Source organism: Plecotus auritus, assembly GCF_963455305.1.
Source record: "Plecotus auritus genome assembly, chromosome: 12".
NCBI classification, from domain to species: Eukaryota; Metazoa; Chordata; class Mammalia; order Chiroptera; family Vespertilionidae; genus Plecotus; species Plecotus auritus.
Genome location: NC_137778.1, coordinates 26,397,432 through 26,412,176, shown reverse-complemented (window position 1 = coordinate 26,412,176; position 14,745 = coordinate 26,397,432). Strand labels below are relative to the sequence as shown.

The 14,745-nt window shown below is 35.1% G+C and overlaps 1 protein-coding gene across 5 annotated transcripts in view; it reads left to right on the top strand.

Annotated features, from left to right (window-relative positions):
• SUCO (SUN domain containing ossification factor) overlaps positions 1-14,745 on the top strand; it is a 54,650-nt gene that overhangs the window by 15,361 nt on the left and 24,544 nt on the right. For 2 of the 5 annotated variants that reach the window (XR_013959475.1, XM_080648926.1), the window contains exons 4-15: positions 504-655; positions 1,659-1,796; positions 2,106-2,262; positions 2,917-3,040; positions 3,764-3,900; positions 4,937-5,004; positions 7,511-7,618; positions 9,020-9,125; positions 11,055-11,075; positions 11,279-11,334; positions 11,820-11,911; positions 13,988-14,053. Coding sequence is in view for 4 of the 5 variants with exons in the window: in XM_080648926.1 (XP_080505052.1) it covers positions 504-655; positions 1,659-1,796; positions 2,106-2,262; positions 2,917-3,040; positions 3,764-3,900; positions 4,937-5,004; positions 7,511-7,618; positions 9,020-9,125; positions 11,055-11,075; positions 11,279-11,334; positions 11,820-11,911; positions 13,988-14,053 (1,225 nt within the window). In the remaining variant the exon portion in view is untranslated. The remainder of the gene's footprint in view (positions 1-503; positions 656-1,658; positions 1,797-2,105; positions 2,263-2,916; positions 3,041-3,763; positions 3,901-4,936; positions 5,005-7,510; positions 7,619-9,019; positions 9,126-11,054; positions 11,076-11,278; positions 11,335-11,819; positions 11,912-13,987; positions 14,054-14,745) is intronic. The other 3 variants (XM_080648927.1, XM_080648929.1, XM_080648928.1) reach the window with 3 other exon arrangements.

Below are 14,745 nucleotides of genomic sequence, written 5' to 3'. Positions count from 1 at the left end.
TTCAAACATGAGTAGATATTAGGCAGATTTCAGACTGTGTTTGGGAGGGGCAAATGGCTCAGAACACCCAGGACTGAAGGAGCAGCAAGATTCCTAATGGCCTTCTAATGTTACTTGTACATGCCTTGTGTTGTTGTTTTTGATACTCATTATCTTCTTATCTGCTCAGGGGCAAGAACTGTGTGTTGTATTATTTTGTACATTTACATAGGATTTTTATGTTGCTAGTAGAATTATTTAATTACAGTAAGAGGGAAATATTTGTAGGTCCAAAATAGGAAATAGGAAAGATAAAAGATAAGCTCCTTTTTCCTAGTTTATGTGTTTTAATATGAACTATATTCCTTAGGGTGGTAATATTGGAAGAAAGGACTTTCACTCTTTTGGTGAACATTCTTTATATTGCCACTTTTGAGGTATACTTTTTATATAGTCCTGTTCATCTAAAGAGATAATTTATTAATCTCAATTAATAAATTTAAATATAAATTTCTTTAAAACAGAATATGGAGTCAAAAACGTTAAGTCCGCCTGTGATTGAGACACACTCTACAATTGATCTACATGAAGATTCTTCCGGTTTAGTGGGCAGTGAAAACATTGAAAATATTTCCAGTTCATCTACCTCAGAGATCATTCCAATCTCAAAACTTGAGTAAGTGATTAGAAAGAGAGAAAAGAAAAAAGAATCTCATTAGATAGAAAAATTTCTTTATAGAATCAGTCAGCTTGCTACTCATATTTGAAGTTTACGCTATATAGCAGACCTGTTATAATGCCTTTTTATTATTTTTTAGTATAATGATCTTATAATGATTATTTATTTTGCTGCCTAACGCAGTGAAACTAATTAGATCCCAGCAGTGAAATCTCTATATCATTTAGGTAAAGTGAGGTTCTAGTTAATACTTACTTGAGTAATTTTTTCTATAATTATCAAAAATTCAAGTGTCAGATTAGTCATTGCATTAAGTATCACTATGGCATTCCAGTATATAATTATGTGTTTGTGTGAATACCTACCTTTTCCAAATTTGATAATAAATATTCAGAACACGTAGGCTTAAGGTTTTCTTAATTTAGAAAACCTATTATGTAATTCTCCTAGCTCCTTCGAGCAACAGTACAAAGAACAAAAGAAAATTTCCTTAATACTACTTTAAGGATTTCCTTTATCAAATGAGTTAATATATATACAGTGCATAGGACAAAATCTGGCACATAGTAAGAATATATGTGTTAATATTATCATTACCTTTTTTTTTTTTACCACAAGCACTTTAAAAATAAAACACCTATTCTTCTTAAGAATGTAAGGGCCGGGTTGAAGGAACTGTGCACAGAGATGTTCCAGTTACCATTCAGGAGTTTGTCCCAGTAAGAGACAAGGGAACAGAAGACATGCTTAGTATTTAAAATTTTAAAACACTAAATGCTTGTTCCAGAAAGAATTCAAGGCTGGATTGTATATATCTGAACAGTACCTTATTTTCTCATTATATTGAACATGACTCTCTAGTGAAATGGAAGTGATGTAGGGAAAAGTATTCTTTTCTGGCTTAGATTATGTTTTGGAAATCACTGATACCATTTTTAACTTATTCTATGTAACGTGAATAAAATTATCAGCTTGTTGTTTTTTTTGTTTCTATTTTTAGTGAAATAGAAAAATCTGGTACTATTCTTATAGCCAAGCCACACGAAACTGAGCAACCTGAAACTGACTGTGAAGTTGGTGAGGCCCTGGATGCCAGTGTTCCCACTGACCAGCCTTCCTTTGTCAGTCCCCATGAAAGGTGGGTGTAAGCAGCGGTTGCCTTTGTATGACTCTATATCATTTAGGTAAAGTGATAATCTCTATATCATTTAGGTAAAGTGAGGTTCTAGTTAATACTTACTTCAGTAATTGACTCTGTAGTAACAGCAGTGTCATATTCAAGTGGACTTTGGTGGATGCTTGATTCCACTTTCTGATTGAGAGAAAGCTGATCCCCGTTGTGCTCCTTTTTCGGTTTACTTTGTATGTGATAATTGTAACAGTTTAGATTGTATAAATTTGTTATTTAATTAAAATTTGTTTAAATGTCTCTTTTGGTTTCAAATAGCCTTGTTGGCCAGCATATAGAAAATGTGTCCTCTGCACATGGTAAAGGAAAGATAACAAAATCAGAATTTGCATCAAAAGTTTCAGCAAGTGATCAGGGTGGTGGTGAACCAAAATCTGCATTGAATGCTTCAGATAATTTAAATTTAAAAAATGAGGTAGGTATTATGCATTGCACTATTTCCTAATTTGTTATTACGACACATTTTTGTTGTTAACTAATCTTGTAATTTGCTAACCATATTTGGAGTAAAATTAAGGGTTAAGTAGTTAATGAAGCATGTGAAACAGAAGTGAGCTGTGCTCCCGGAGAGCAAGTTTTTACTTCATGGTACTATTGCCAGTACACTGTTTATGTATAAGTTGTTCCTCATATGAACTCTTTGATTACATGCAATTAAGTGGCTTTCTGCCGCTATCGCCCTTTGATAACAGATACATAAAGTCTTTATTTAATTAAGCAGGTTCTAGAGAGCTATCTAGAAGCAGCTATAACTATTAAATTTAAGTATCTTCAGAATATTAGTTTAACTGAATAATACAAGGTTAAATTTAGGCTCTTCAACCAGAATTATTTCAAAGGGATGTTTTACCTTTCATTATTTGTGTGTGAAATACTAGACTGGCTTATATGGAAGAGTGATTCTTACCATAAAGACAGGGTTCATCCCAGTGTGGCAGTTAACTTTCCTTTCTCCTTCTGAGTTCTACTTTGATTTCAGATAGAGACCAAAAATGTCTTCTTTGGAACTATTTAAATTGCAAAGGATGTCTTTGTATTCTGTGAAAGTTAAAATCTTTGTTTCTTTCAGAGTTCTGATTATGTAAAACCAGAAGAAATTGACCCTGCATCTGTGACAAGTCCCAAAGACCCAGAAGATATACCAACATTTGATGAGTGGAAGAAAAAAGTTATGGAAGTAGAAAAAGAAAAAAGTAAGATAGCACTGTGATTCCTTTTTATTTTCTTTTTATAAAGGAACTGTTAAATACGCTTTTCTCTTTTTAATTAGTAAAATAAAAGAAAACTTTGAAAACTTTTTAAAGGTAATACCAAAATACTGTTAATTACCCATATGTAATTTATCTGTGTATAATTATATACAGATTAATTCTAATTAAAATCCATTCTTATAAATTACTCAATCAGGATAAAATAAGGTAAAGATAGCAGAGCAGTGATTTCATCTCAATTTATGAGAGGAAAATTAAGGTATGGAAAGTTCTGAGTCATAAAGCTTTAAACTGTAAATACAGTTGCACTAAAGATATTAACATTTTCTTTTTACTCTTGTAGACCAATTCTCAGAGTTAAGAATTCTTAATATTGGGGACAAAGATAGAGGATAGCATTCATCCTTAATAGAATTAAATATATATTTTGTATTTTTAAAAGCTTTGATTCTTGTGGATGAACTTCACTTTGTGTTATATTATTTAGGCATAAGTTAAGCAATGTGGATTTTTGTAGCTAATTTGTGTGATTGGGGTATTTTAAAGCGATTGAGGTGAAGCATTTTGAATTTCTCAGTGGGTTTTAAAAATATTCTCTTAAGCATTAAAACCTGTTCTTTTCTAGACAGCATCCTGTTGCTTTTGAGATCATTATGTTGCTGGGTTATTTTCAATCATAATCATCATATATATGTTTGTAATAAGGTTTGTCTGCAGGTCAGTCGATGCATGCATCTTCTAATGGAGGTCTACATGCCACAAAAAAGGTCCAGAAAAATCGAAATAATTATGCCTCAGTAGAATGTGGTGCCAAAATTTTGGCAGCTAATCCAGAAGCCAAGGTACTTAAGTATAAAAATTTTCTACACATATAGGAAGCTAGTGACTTTAATAAATATAGGCAGTGATATTCTGGGGACTATATTTTAACATGAGCTCTTTCCTAATGCACTAGTAAATGTAGGATTATGCTTTTAAAGAGCTCTTCTTGTGTTAGTTAAGTTATATTTGTTGATATACTGCACTCTATTTCTTTTGAAGCCTATTTTTTAGAGCAGTTTTAGGTTCATAGCAAACTAAGAGGAAGGCACAGAGATTTCCCATTCCCCCTCCCCTTACACATTACATTGCCTCCTCCATTATCAGTATATCCCCCACTAGAGTGATACATTTATTACAATTGATGAACTTACACTGACACATTATTATCATGCAAAGCCCATAGTTTTCAATCATACATTTGGTGGGTTTAGACAAATTATGTAATGACATGTATCCATCATTTTGGTAGTATGCAGGGTATTTTCACTACCCTAAATATCTTCTGTGCTCTGCCCATTCATCCCTTCTTCCCCCCAATCCCTGGCCACCACTGATCTTTTTAGTACCTAATAGTTTTTTCTTCAGAATGTCAAGTACTTGAAATCATACAATATGTAGCCTTTAAGATTGGCTTCTTTTACCTAGTAACATACATTTAAGTTTTGTCCCAGTCTTCTCATGCCTTGTTGGCTCATTTCTTTTTAGTGCTAAATAATATTCCATTGTCTGGATGTATATCACTGTTTATCCATTTACCTACTTAAGGACATGTTCCCTGTTTTTAATTAAACCTGTGTGAAATTTTAAAAAGGGAATAGCCAGTAGAGAATCATTTTTCTTTATAGTAATAGACATTTAATTTCAAATGTGTTGTAAGGCTAACAGTGCTATAGTCATAACTGGTAAATTTTAGCCAAATTAGTGTTTTTTCCCAAATGAGAGTTTCAGAGTCAGGTGTGTTTTAAGATCTAAAAATATAAAAATCCTAGGCAGCTTTAGAATTGAAATAAATATTTTTACTTAAGTAATTTATTCCTTCCCCTCTTTTTAAACTAGAGTACATCTGCTATTCTTATAGAAAATATGGATCTTTATATGTTGAATCCTTGCAGCACTAAGATTTGGTAAGTAATATAAAATTTAATAACGCACACTATATATCCTATATAATAAAAGGCTAATATGCAAATTGTCCCCTTGGGAGTTTGACTGGGAGTTCGACCGCTTGCTATGACGTGTGCTGACCACTAGGAGGTGGTGCGGAACGAAGGCAGGCCCTGGCTGGTAGCTGGAAGGCCCTGGTTGGCCCTGATTGCAGGACAGGACTAGGGACCCTACCCATGCACGAAATTTTTGTGCACCAGGCCTCTAGTATGTACATATTATATTAAACTTTTGTGTTGGGTTTAGATTGATTTGTTCACTTAACAAGCACTTGTGATTGATTGGTGCTGGTAATGTACTTACCTTAGGTCCTGGGATACAAAACTAGGACAAAATGCTTTTCCTATGAAGGAGGTAAAAAACAAAACAAAAATCCCAAACCAAACCAGTGATATCTAGCAGAGTTCTGTTACTAAAAGACAGAGAGGAAAATGTGAGATAACTAATTAGTGTTTATTAAATAACTAGAGGCCCGATACACGAAGATTCGTGCAAGAATGGGCCTTCCTTCCCCTGGCTGCTGGCACTGCCCCGCCCTGCCGCTTGGCGTCTGCATATGCAAATTAACCCGCCATCTTTGTTGGGTTAATTTGCATACTCCTGATTGGCTTGTGGGTGTCATGAAGGTACAGGCAATTAGCATGTTACTCTTTTATTAGATAGATTCTATGAAATGGAGATAATAGCCTTTGCAGTTTAAGGATGGATTAAATAATCTAACATGGTATCTGACCCAGGTTGAGCATTCAGCATTCAGCGCATGTCAGCTTGCTTGCTTCATGAGTATCTCTTTGACACTTGATTGTTTTTACCATTTCCTAGAACTTGATTCTGTTGTTGTCCAAGATTACACACAGTATTTTAATTTTAATGCTTTTGATTTATTTAACATTTAATTGTCAGTATATGATCTCATTTGATGTAATAGTTTATTTAAGTATTAAGTGCTAGATGTCATGAGTATTTCTTTTCTCCAAATGCCATATACAGTTTTAGTTTACACACATGGCACCATATTTTTCATTTTTTTTCTAAGCAGCAAGATTTGTGGCATTTTTCCATGTCCATAAATATAGGTCTCTGGCATAATTTTTTAACAACAGCTTTATTGCTTGACCGGTGTGGCTCAGTGGCTGAGTGTTGACTGTTGAACCAGGAGGTCATGGTTTGATTCCCAGTCAGGGCACATATCCGGGTTGTAGGTGCATTCCCCAGTTGGGGGCGTGCAAGAGTCATCTCATCATTGATGTTTCTATCTCTCTCTCCCTCTCGCTTCCTCTCTGAAATAAAAAAAAAACACATTAAAAAAATTAAAATAAAAACAGCTTTATTGAGGTATCATTGGAATACAATGAACTACATGTACACTAAACTGCAACATGTCAAAGTGTACAGTTAGTTCACTTTGACATTTTATACATGAAACCATCACCCAAAAAAGATAGGGAACATATCCATCTCCCCCCAAATTTTCATGTGCTCCTTTGTAATTTTTCCTCCTACCCCCCTCACCACAGCAATTACAGATCTGTTTTCTATCACTATAAATTACACTTTCCATATTTCTATATAATGGGAATATGTAGTTTCTTGTGCCATTTTTAACAGCTCTGTGGTATTTTATTGTCTGGGTGGGCAATGAAATCAGTCCTTCTTTGTGAATCCTCTATGCTAACCATTTAGGTTGACTACCATCCCCAACCCCCAAACTGTGCTTTGGTGTATTAAAATATATAAACAAGAATGAACGTTTGGAGTCATGTATCCTTAGGATAAATTTTGAAAAACGTATTGCTAAATCAAAGGCTATGGTACTTTTTGAGACAATACACACTGAGTGGCCAGATTATTATGATCTCTGAACGCATAATAATCTGGCCACTCAGTGTATATATATATATATGTATATATTAGAGGCCCAGTGCATGAATTCGTGCATGGGTGGTGTCCGGCCAGCCTGGCCAGGGGGAGGAGACATGGGCGGTTGGCTGGCCTGCCTGCTGGTTGAACTCCTGGTCAAGGGGACAATTTGCATATTAGCCTTTTATTATATAGGATATACACTGAGTGGCCAGATTATTACGCATTCAGAGATCATAATAATCTGGCCACTCAGTGTATATGCCAAACTGCCCTAGACTAGTCAGTTTATACTATCACTAGCTGTTCTTAGTAAAATTAAAATCTTTTCTTCTCCAAGAATGACCTTTCTCATTAAAAAAATAATCTTTAAAAAACATATTATGGCATAAATCAAGATCTGTTTATTTGTAGTCTCCCCTCCCCCACTAAAGATATGCTTGGGAAATATCAGTGTTCCCTTATAGATAACTAAGGCTGCAAATCCTCCTCCTTCCTTTTTAAACAAGTCTTTATGAACATCTGGTTTATGCAAACTATTAATGTAATGTTTAATATGAACTGTTGTTTTAATTGGTTTATCTAAATTGTCTTTTTCTTTTGAAGGTTTGTTATTGAACTTTGTGAACCAATTCAAGTAAAGCAGTTTGATATTGCAAATTATGAATTATTTTCTTCTACCCCTAAAGACTTTCTGGTTTCTATCAGTGACAGGTAAATTCTAAAGTTGGTTTCTATAAAATTTATGCTGGATCTCTAGAATAAAAATTTTTTAACTGGATCACTTTTTAAAATTTTAATTATTTTATGTTTTATATTAATGTATTAATTTATAGGACCAGTAATAATACTACTGTAGTGTAGGCACTTGTTAAGTAGTTTACTTTCATTAACTCATATAGTGCTTCTAACAACCATATATTATTGCCTTCTAAGATGAGGTCTTTTGAATGTTCTTAAAAAAAAGTAATTTATATCATGAATTTATATCATGAGGTATATTTCTGTTAAAGTATATTTTGAAACTTTTTTGTTGGTGTGTGTGATAAAAGAAAAACCAAACATAATTTGTAAGGAATTCGATAAAGAGCCACAATTCTGTCAACCAGAGATAACTATTATTAACATGTTATATATTCCTTCATGTTTTCTATGTATTTATTTACTAATCCTACAAGTAAATTCAGTTTTTACTGCTTACATCCTGAGAATATTCTTTTATCTTTTAAACAGATTATTTTAAATGAGTACTTAATATTTTCTCCCCAATGAAGGAGTTTATTCATTCTATAAATACTTTTTGAGTGCCAGCAATGTGCCATGTAGGATGCTGTTATTTATTTAACCATCCTTCTATTACTGATCATGAGGGGTTTTCCGTGGCGTTTCTTCCCCACCCCACACTGAGCATTGCATTTTTAAAAAATAAATCTTCAAGACCTCTTGAGAATTCCATCCATTTTTTCCTCCACTAATCTTGCTCAGATCACTTCCTTTTCTCTAAGCAGAAAATACTTATAATGTCACATGGCCATATCAGCTTTGACAGTGTGTGTGTTGTATTTTTGTGATAATAGAGCATGTGCTATAATAATAAATAATAATTTTAGGTTTTTTATATTAGATTTCCTTTTCAAGATGGTATAGCTATGTTAGATTTGTGAAATGCAAATATGATTTTTAAAGGTCTCTTCTGTTTCCCTGCCCATCAGCATTTTTATTTATACTTTATTTCATCACGCACTGGTCAGCACAGGAAGACTAGCACCTCCTTCTTCCACAACAATCTGGCTACTTCCCGCTTTACAACCTGCAGTTTACTTGAAAGCTCTCTCAAGAAGCAATGATCCCATTTTCATCTTCTTGTCTTCCCTTCTGTTTGATAATGGTGTGATTTTTCAAAATGTTCTTGCTCCGTATAAAGGAATCTGTTAGAGTTTTAGTTGGAAAAGAAAATGTATGTATTCCACTCAATATTTAACTCATATTTAAACGATGTTAAGTCACTATTTTCACCTGGAGAGGAAAAAGTATTAATGATACATTTTGAAGATGTGATGGGACCTCTCAATATGTATTTCATGATTTTTTACAAAGAATATTTCTATTTTCTAGGTATCCCACAAATAAGTGGATTAAACTAGGGACCTTCCATGGTAGAGATGAGAGGAACGTCCAGAGTTTCCCTTTAGATGAACAGATGTATGCAAAATATGTGAAGGTAATGTTTACACATATGGGACTGTGTTCCAGAATGAAAACACACCTAGTAATCATACTTTATAACCTCACTACACCTGCTTAGAAATCAGAAAAATTAAGTGGAAATTTACTGAAGTATAACATTTAATAAAATAATTTTTTCTTGGATATATTATTTTCTGAGACAAATAGTAATATATTCCCTGAGACGAATAGTAATATATCCCCTTTGGTGTTACTGGAAACCTAGGCCAGTTTTTTTGATATTTGTGGCTCTGATGAAATCCCAGATTATAACTTTAATTTTCTTGAATCTTTATATAAAAGCTCATCTTCATAGTATCATATTTCTCATTTCAAAAACATATATCAGTGTTAGTCACTGAAGTCTTTAAAGCAGGTCTGAATTCTTATTAGAATCTGATTTTTAAGTCATTTCAACTTTACTATCCAGTTATTTGTTGTTATAGATTTTGCCTTTTATGTTCAAGTAAAATATTCTGTGTGTTCAAATACCAATTTCAAATAAAGTCAACTTTTAAATGTTTTTATTCAGTATCCCTGCTGCTTTCTCCACCAATAAGTCAAGTAGAATTATCACTCTTGAATTGATTTAGACTAAATATGGGAATTTTCTACTCTTCTCTTCCCTCCTTTTTTCCTTTAAAATAATAGCCATATTTTAAAGTACCACTGTCCATAATATGTCCATAATATGACCTTCTGGAATGACAGCAGCTCTAATATCTCCCTTTTATTCCTTAAATGTGGAAACTTATAGCTACTAATTATCTTGTGGGATTTTACTGTCTGTGTCTTGTTAAGCATATATTAAATTGGCTTCTATAAGTGGGTAAACTTGTAGTATTCTTACTCTCAGTATAAACATGCTAAATTCTATTTTTAAAAATAGCTGATATTCTCAGAAAAATGAAGGTACATTTTCAGTTCCTTTAAAAATGAATACTGAAATAATTGTTTAATGGCCTTTTTATATTAGCACAGTTTCTACACTGTGATGAGGGAAAGCATTAACCATTATTTGGCAGGTGATACAGTTGTATTTAATTTTATAATTCATACAGGTCACATGTTATGAAATAATTCTGATGATCCTCCTTTACACCATCTACTTTGTTAATAATGAAACAGCATTTTCTTGTAGCATAAAAATATGCCAGAAAAATCTCCCTACCTCGTCTCTTTGATGGTGGGAGACTATAGAGCATTTTGACAGTTTCCTAAAAAGTCCTTTTCAGTAGAATTATGTCTAAAACCAAAAAACATGAAATGTCATATAAATTTACCTTGATTTTTCATATCCCAAAAGAACTAAACCCAAATCTACAAACTACTCTTTATATTTTTTAAGTGGTTTGATATATATATATCTTCTAGTGCTTAAAGTTAACACCTGCATTAACATAGTATACCAAAAATTCATGCTTCCCCTAAAACAATTTATATACAATATTGTAAAATAATAAATATTTCATTTTATGCTAGTTAATCTTTTTTTCAATATGTATGTACATATATATGTATATCAACATATGTATTAGCATATAAATTCATATGTAGGTATATATATGATACATAACAATATTTAAAGTAATATAAGCCACAGGTTGTTTCTAGAGACTTTTTTACGTTTTGAAAGCTTTCTTAACTGAGAAATAAAACAACAGCAATGAATTTTAACTTAATAGCCTTAAAGTTAATTTATTTCATCACAGTGAGATTGTACTTTTTAGTTGTGATGGTAAAAATTTAAATCATTGCTTTGATTTCTGTAAAGAATTAAGGGTACTACAATTTTATCCATCAAAGTACATTGCTTTCTATACTTTAATTGTGCAATAAAATTTACAAATATTAAATGTTGCTTGTGGCATGTTATCCAGACTTTGGAACTGATTTCTTTTTCTTTTCCTTTCTCTTGCTTCAGATGTTCATCAAGTACATAAAGGTTAGCAACCTTCTCTTTTGCAATATTGGATAATAGGGCATGGCATACTACTGCATGGCAAAAAACACAAACCTTTACAAGTGATGATTTTGGGGAAATGAGAACTTTATTTTTAGAAGTGTTATAAATGAAAATCTGAGTACATTGTTGGATAATCTCAGAGCACGGTGTTAACTTCCAATTTCATATGCTTTCATTCTTAGGTGGAGTTGGTATCCCATTTTGGATCAGAGCACTTTTGTCCATTAAGCCTTATAAGGTAACACAGAACAAAATACATTATTGAGTGGTTTATAAATAAAACGATACACAAAAATCCCAGTATGTTTAAAATGAAGAAGTAATTTGCTATTCTGTGAAGTTAATACCACGGAAATAAAAACTCCTAAACCGTTTTTGCTCTTGAATACATTTTAAGAAAATGTCAAAATTTCCTCTGTTAAGTAAAAATAACCATCATTTTATGTGTTAGGTTTAGTTTACTTGCTGTTTTGCTATCACAGTAATACAGGAGACATTTTAGACTAATATCAGAACTTGGTTATTATATTTGTAAATGCCTTAAATAGATTAATTTTACATTAACAATGGCTGACTGCAGTGTAAGGAATAGTCATTTTGAAGTCCAAAAGCTAATGGCCCTCAAAACATGACCAAAGTTAATATATTTCATCATTTATTGTGAAGAGATAACTCTTAACTCCGTTTTGTTTTGAGAATCTTTAATGAAGTTGTTGTTAATAGGGTATTTGGCACTAGCATGGTGGAAGAATATGAAGAGATTGCTGATTCCCAGTATCAGTCAGAACGGCAAGAATTATTTGATGAGGAGTATGGTAAGTGATAATTATGTATATACTAGAGGCCCAGTGCATGAAATTCGTGCAGGGGTGGGGGGGAGTGGTCCCCTCAGCCCAGCCTACACCCTCTTGCAATCCGGGACCACTGGCTCCTAACCACTGGCCTGATTGCCCCTAACCACTCTGTGTGCCTGCCTGATCACCCCTAACCACTCTGCCTGCCTGCCTGCCTTCCTGATCGCCCCAACCACTCTGCCTGCTTGCCTGCCTGATTGCACCTAACCACTCGCCTGCCTGCCTGATCACGCCTAACCACTCGCCTGCCTGCCTGATGGTGCCTAACCACTCGCCTGCCTGACTGATCACCCCTAACCACTGCCTGCCTGCCTGATCGCCCCTAACCACTCGCCTGCCTGCCTGATCACCCCTAACCACTCGCCTGCCTGCCTGATCACCCCTAACCACTCTGCCTATCTGCCTGATCACCCCGACCACTCGCCTGCCTGCCTGATCACCCCTAACCACTCTGCTTGCCTACCTGATCGCCCCTAACCACCGCTGCCTCGGCCCCTGCTACGGCGGCTTCGTCTGGAAGGACGTCCAGAATGATGTCCAGAAGGTTGTTTGGCTGTCCGGTCTAATTAGCATATTATGCTTTTATTATTATAGATTATTATAGATTTTTTTTCTTTTTTTAAATTTTATAGTAATGGGTAACTATAGATCAGTTTAAAAAATTAATATGATGGTTGTCTTTAGACTTTAGGTTTGTTGTTTTTAACCTTAACTAATTTTTTCTTAAACCTATTTTCTAAAATGATTTTCTACTTTGTAACTTGACTTGTCTTCCAAGCTTATCAATCAGTATTTGTAATTGGAGCTCCCTTCCATAACATCTGTGCTATAAATTATGATTCTTTCTCTATGCCAGGCCCAAATCCTATTAAACTCATAAGATAACTGAAATAGTAGAATTGAGCATTAATTCCTTTGATTTGCTTTGGAGCCAAAAGCAAGCACATTGAAGCCTGAGACTTTGAAAAACACCTGTGAGCCTGAAGGGTAGGAGGGTTTATGACACTCTCCATTTCTACTTTATCAAGTCCTACCTAGCTTAAAATCTCTTAAACCATAATCTGAACAATCTAAATTTTCCCTTCAGTGTTTCTATAAATGAAATGAAGACATTGCAAGGGGTTTGTAAAGTACATTGAAAACTTGAATAAAAGTCTTATATATGCTGATTAAAATTTTGTTAATCAGTAGAATTACTTTCCTTGGTTTACATCTATTGGATAAGTGACTTCTGAATCTCATTTTCTTTTTGTCAACATATTTTAGAGGTATAATGAATATCTATACTAATAAAAGGGTAATATGCTAATCAGGGCGGATGTCTTCCATACGTCCATCTGGACAAAGCCACAGCGGTTGCGAGAGCCTAGGCTGGTGCCACGCGGAGAAGGTGGGTGGGACTGGCACTTGCGGGGGGCGGGGGAGGGGCGACGGGGCGCCGCTAGTCCAGTGGCCCCTTTTGCAGAGCCGGCGAGAAGGCGGTGCTGCGCCCCCTTCCACAAAGGTAGCACGGGACAGGCCGCAGCACGGCCCAGTCCCAGTGCTGCCCCTTCCGCAGCAGAGGCAGCAACGTGGGCCCGGTCCAGGCACCATGCCTCTGCAGAGGCTGGACGAGGTGCAGCCTGCTGTGCCTCAACCTCCCACAGCCTCTCCATCAGCCAGCCTGGCCTCAGATTGCCCCCCACCCACTAGTGGGTGGGGGCAGGGCCAGCGCTAAGAAGCAAGGGCCGAGGGCCTGCAGCTGCGGTGACCGGCAGTGGCAGCAGCAGCAGGGTGATGGGGGCAGCGCCTTCCCCTGATCATCCTGGTCTCCTCCCACAGAGGAGGATATCCCCTGAGGGCTCCTGGACTATGAGAGGGGGCAGGCCGGGCTGAGGGACCCCTCTCCCCCGCCCCATGCATGAATTTTGTGCACCGGGCCTGTAGTTTATTATAAAATTTGTTTTAAATGTCAGCTGACTTTGACATAATCTGAGCTGTTAAACATGTTATGGAGATAGTTCTCAGCGTAAGTACCTTCATTGTCTCTTTAAACAGATTATCCATTGGATTATAATACTGGGGAGGATAAAGCCTCAAAAAACCTTCTTGGTTCCGCTACAAGTAAGTATGTTAGGGGTTTTCCCAGTCACTGTTAAAGTGTTTCTTAACTTTTTCTCCCTGACATATGTGGTCATTTTGTTGTGGTGTAGTTTAGGAGGCTCTTCCTCCAAATGTTCAACTTTGAGTTGAATTTAGATACTGATTTTTGAAAGATAGTTCTATGGAAATAAAATTGAAAGTATGGATGAAAAGAAAGAGGAGAGGTAAAAACACAAGCATTAAGTTAGTTCTACTGTTAATTAAGTGTTCATAATATTAGGCAAATTCCTTACAGCGAGAAAAGGAGTATGAATTCACTTAGGGACAGATTTTGAAGTCCTTATGAGTAGGAGCAGCTAAGTAACCATACTGGGTGGGAAAGGAATTTGAATTGTAATTTCAAATTACCCATCAGTGAAATCCTACCAAGGGAGGATTCTTTCATTTGTGGATATGATTAGTTTCCTATTTAAATATAAACGCTGTTCCATAATAATGATTCCCAAGGAATAACAATAATAGTAATATTAATACACTCTTTGAAAACTAAAGAAACAGTGCCTATGATTAGTGGTTTTGTTCTTGTCATTCCAACCTACTGTGTGAACCTAATGGTAGGCTAGCTAAGGAGACTTCTGGAAAAAACTGTTACTGACTGACACTTTGTTTTTACTATTAGAATGTGGGTAGGTATATTTTAATGTTTGTTATCT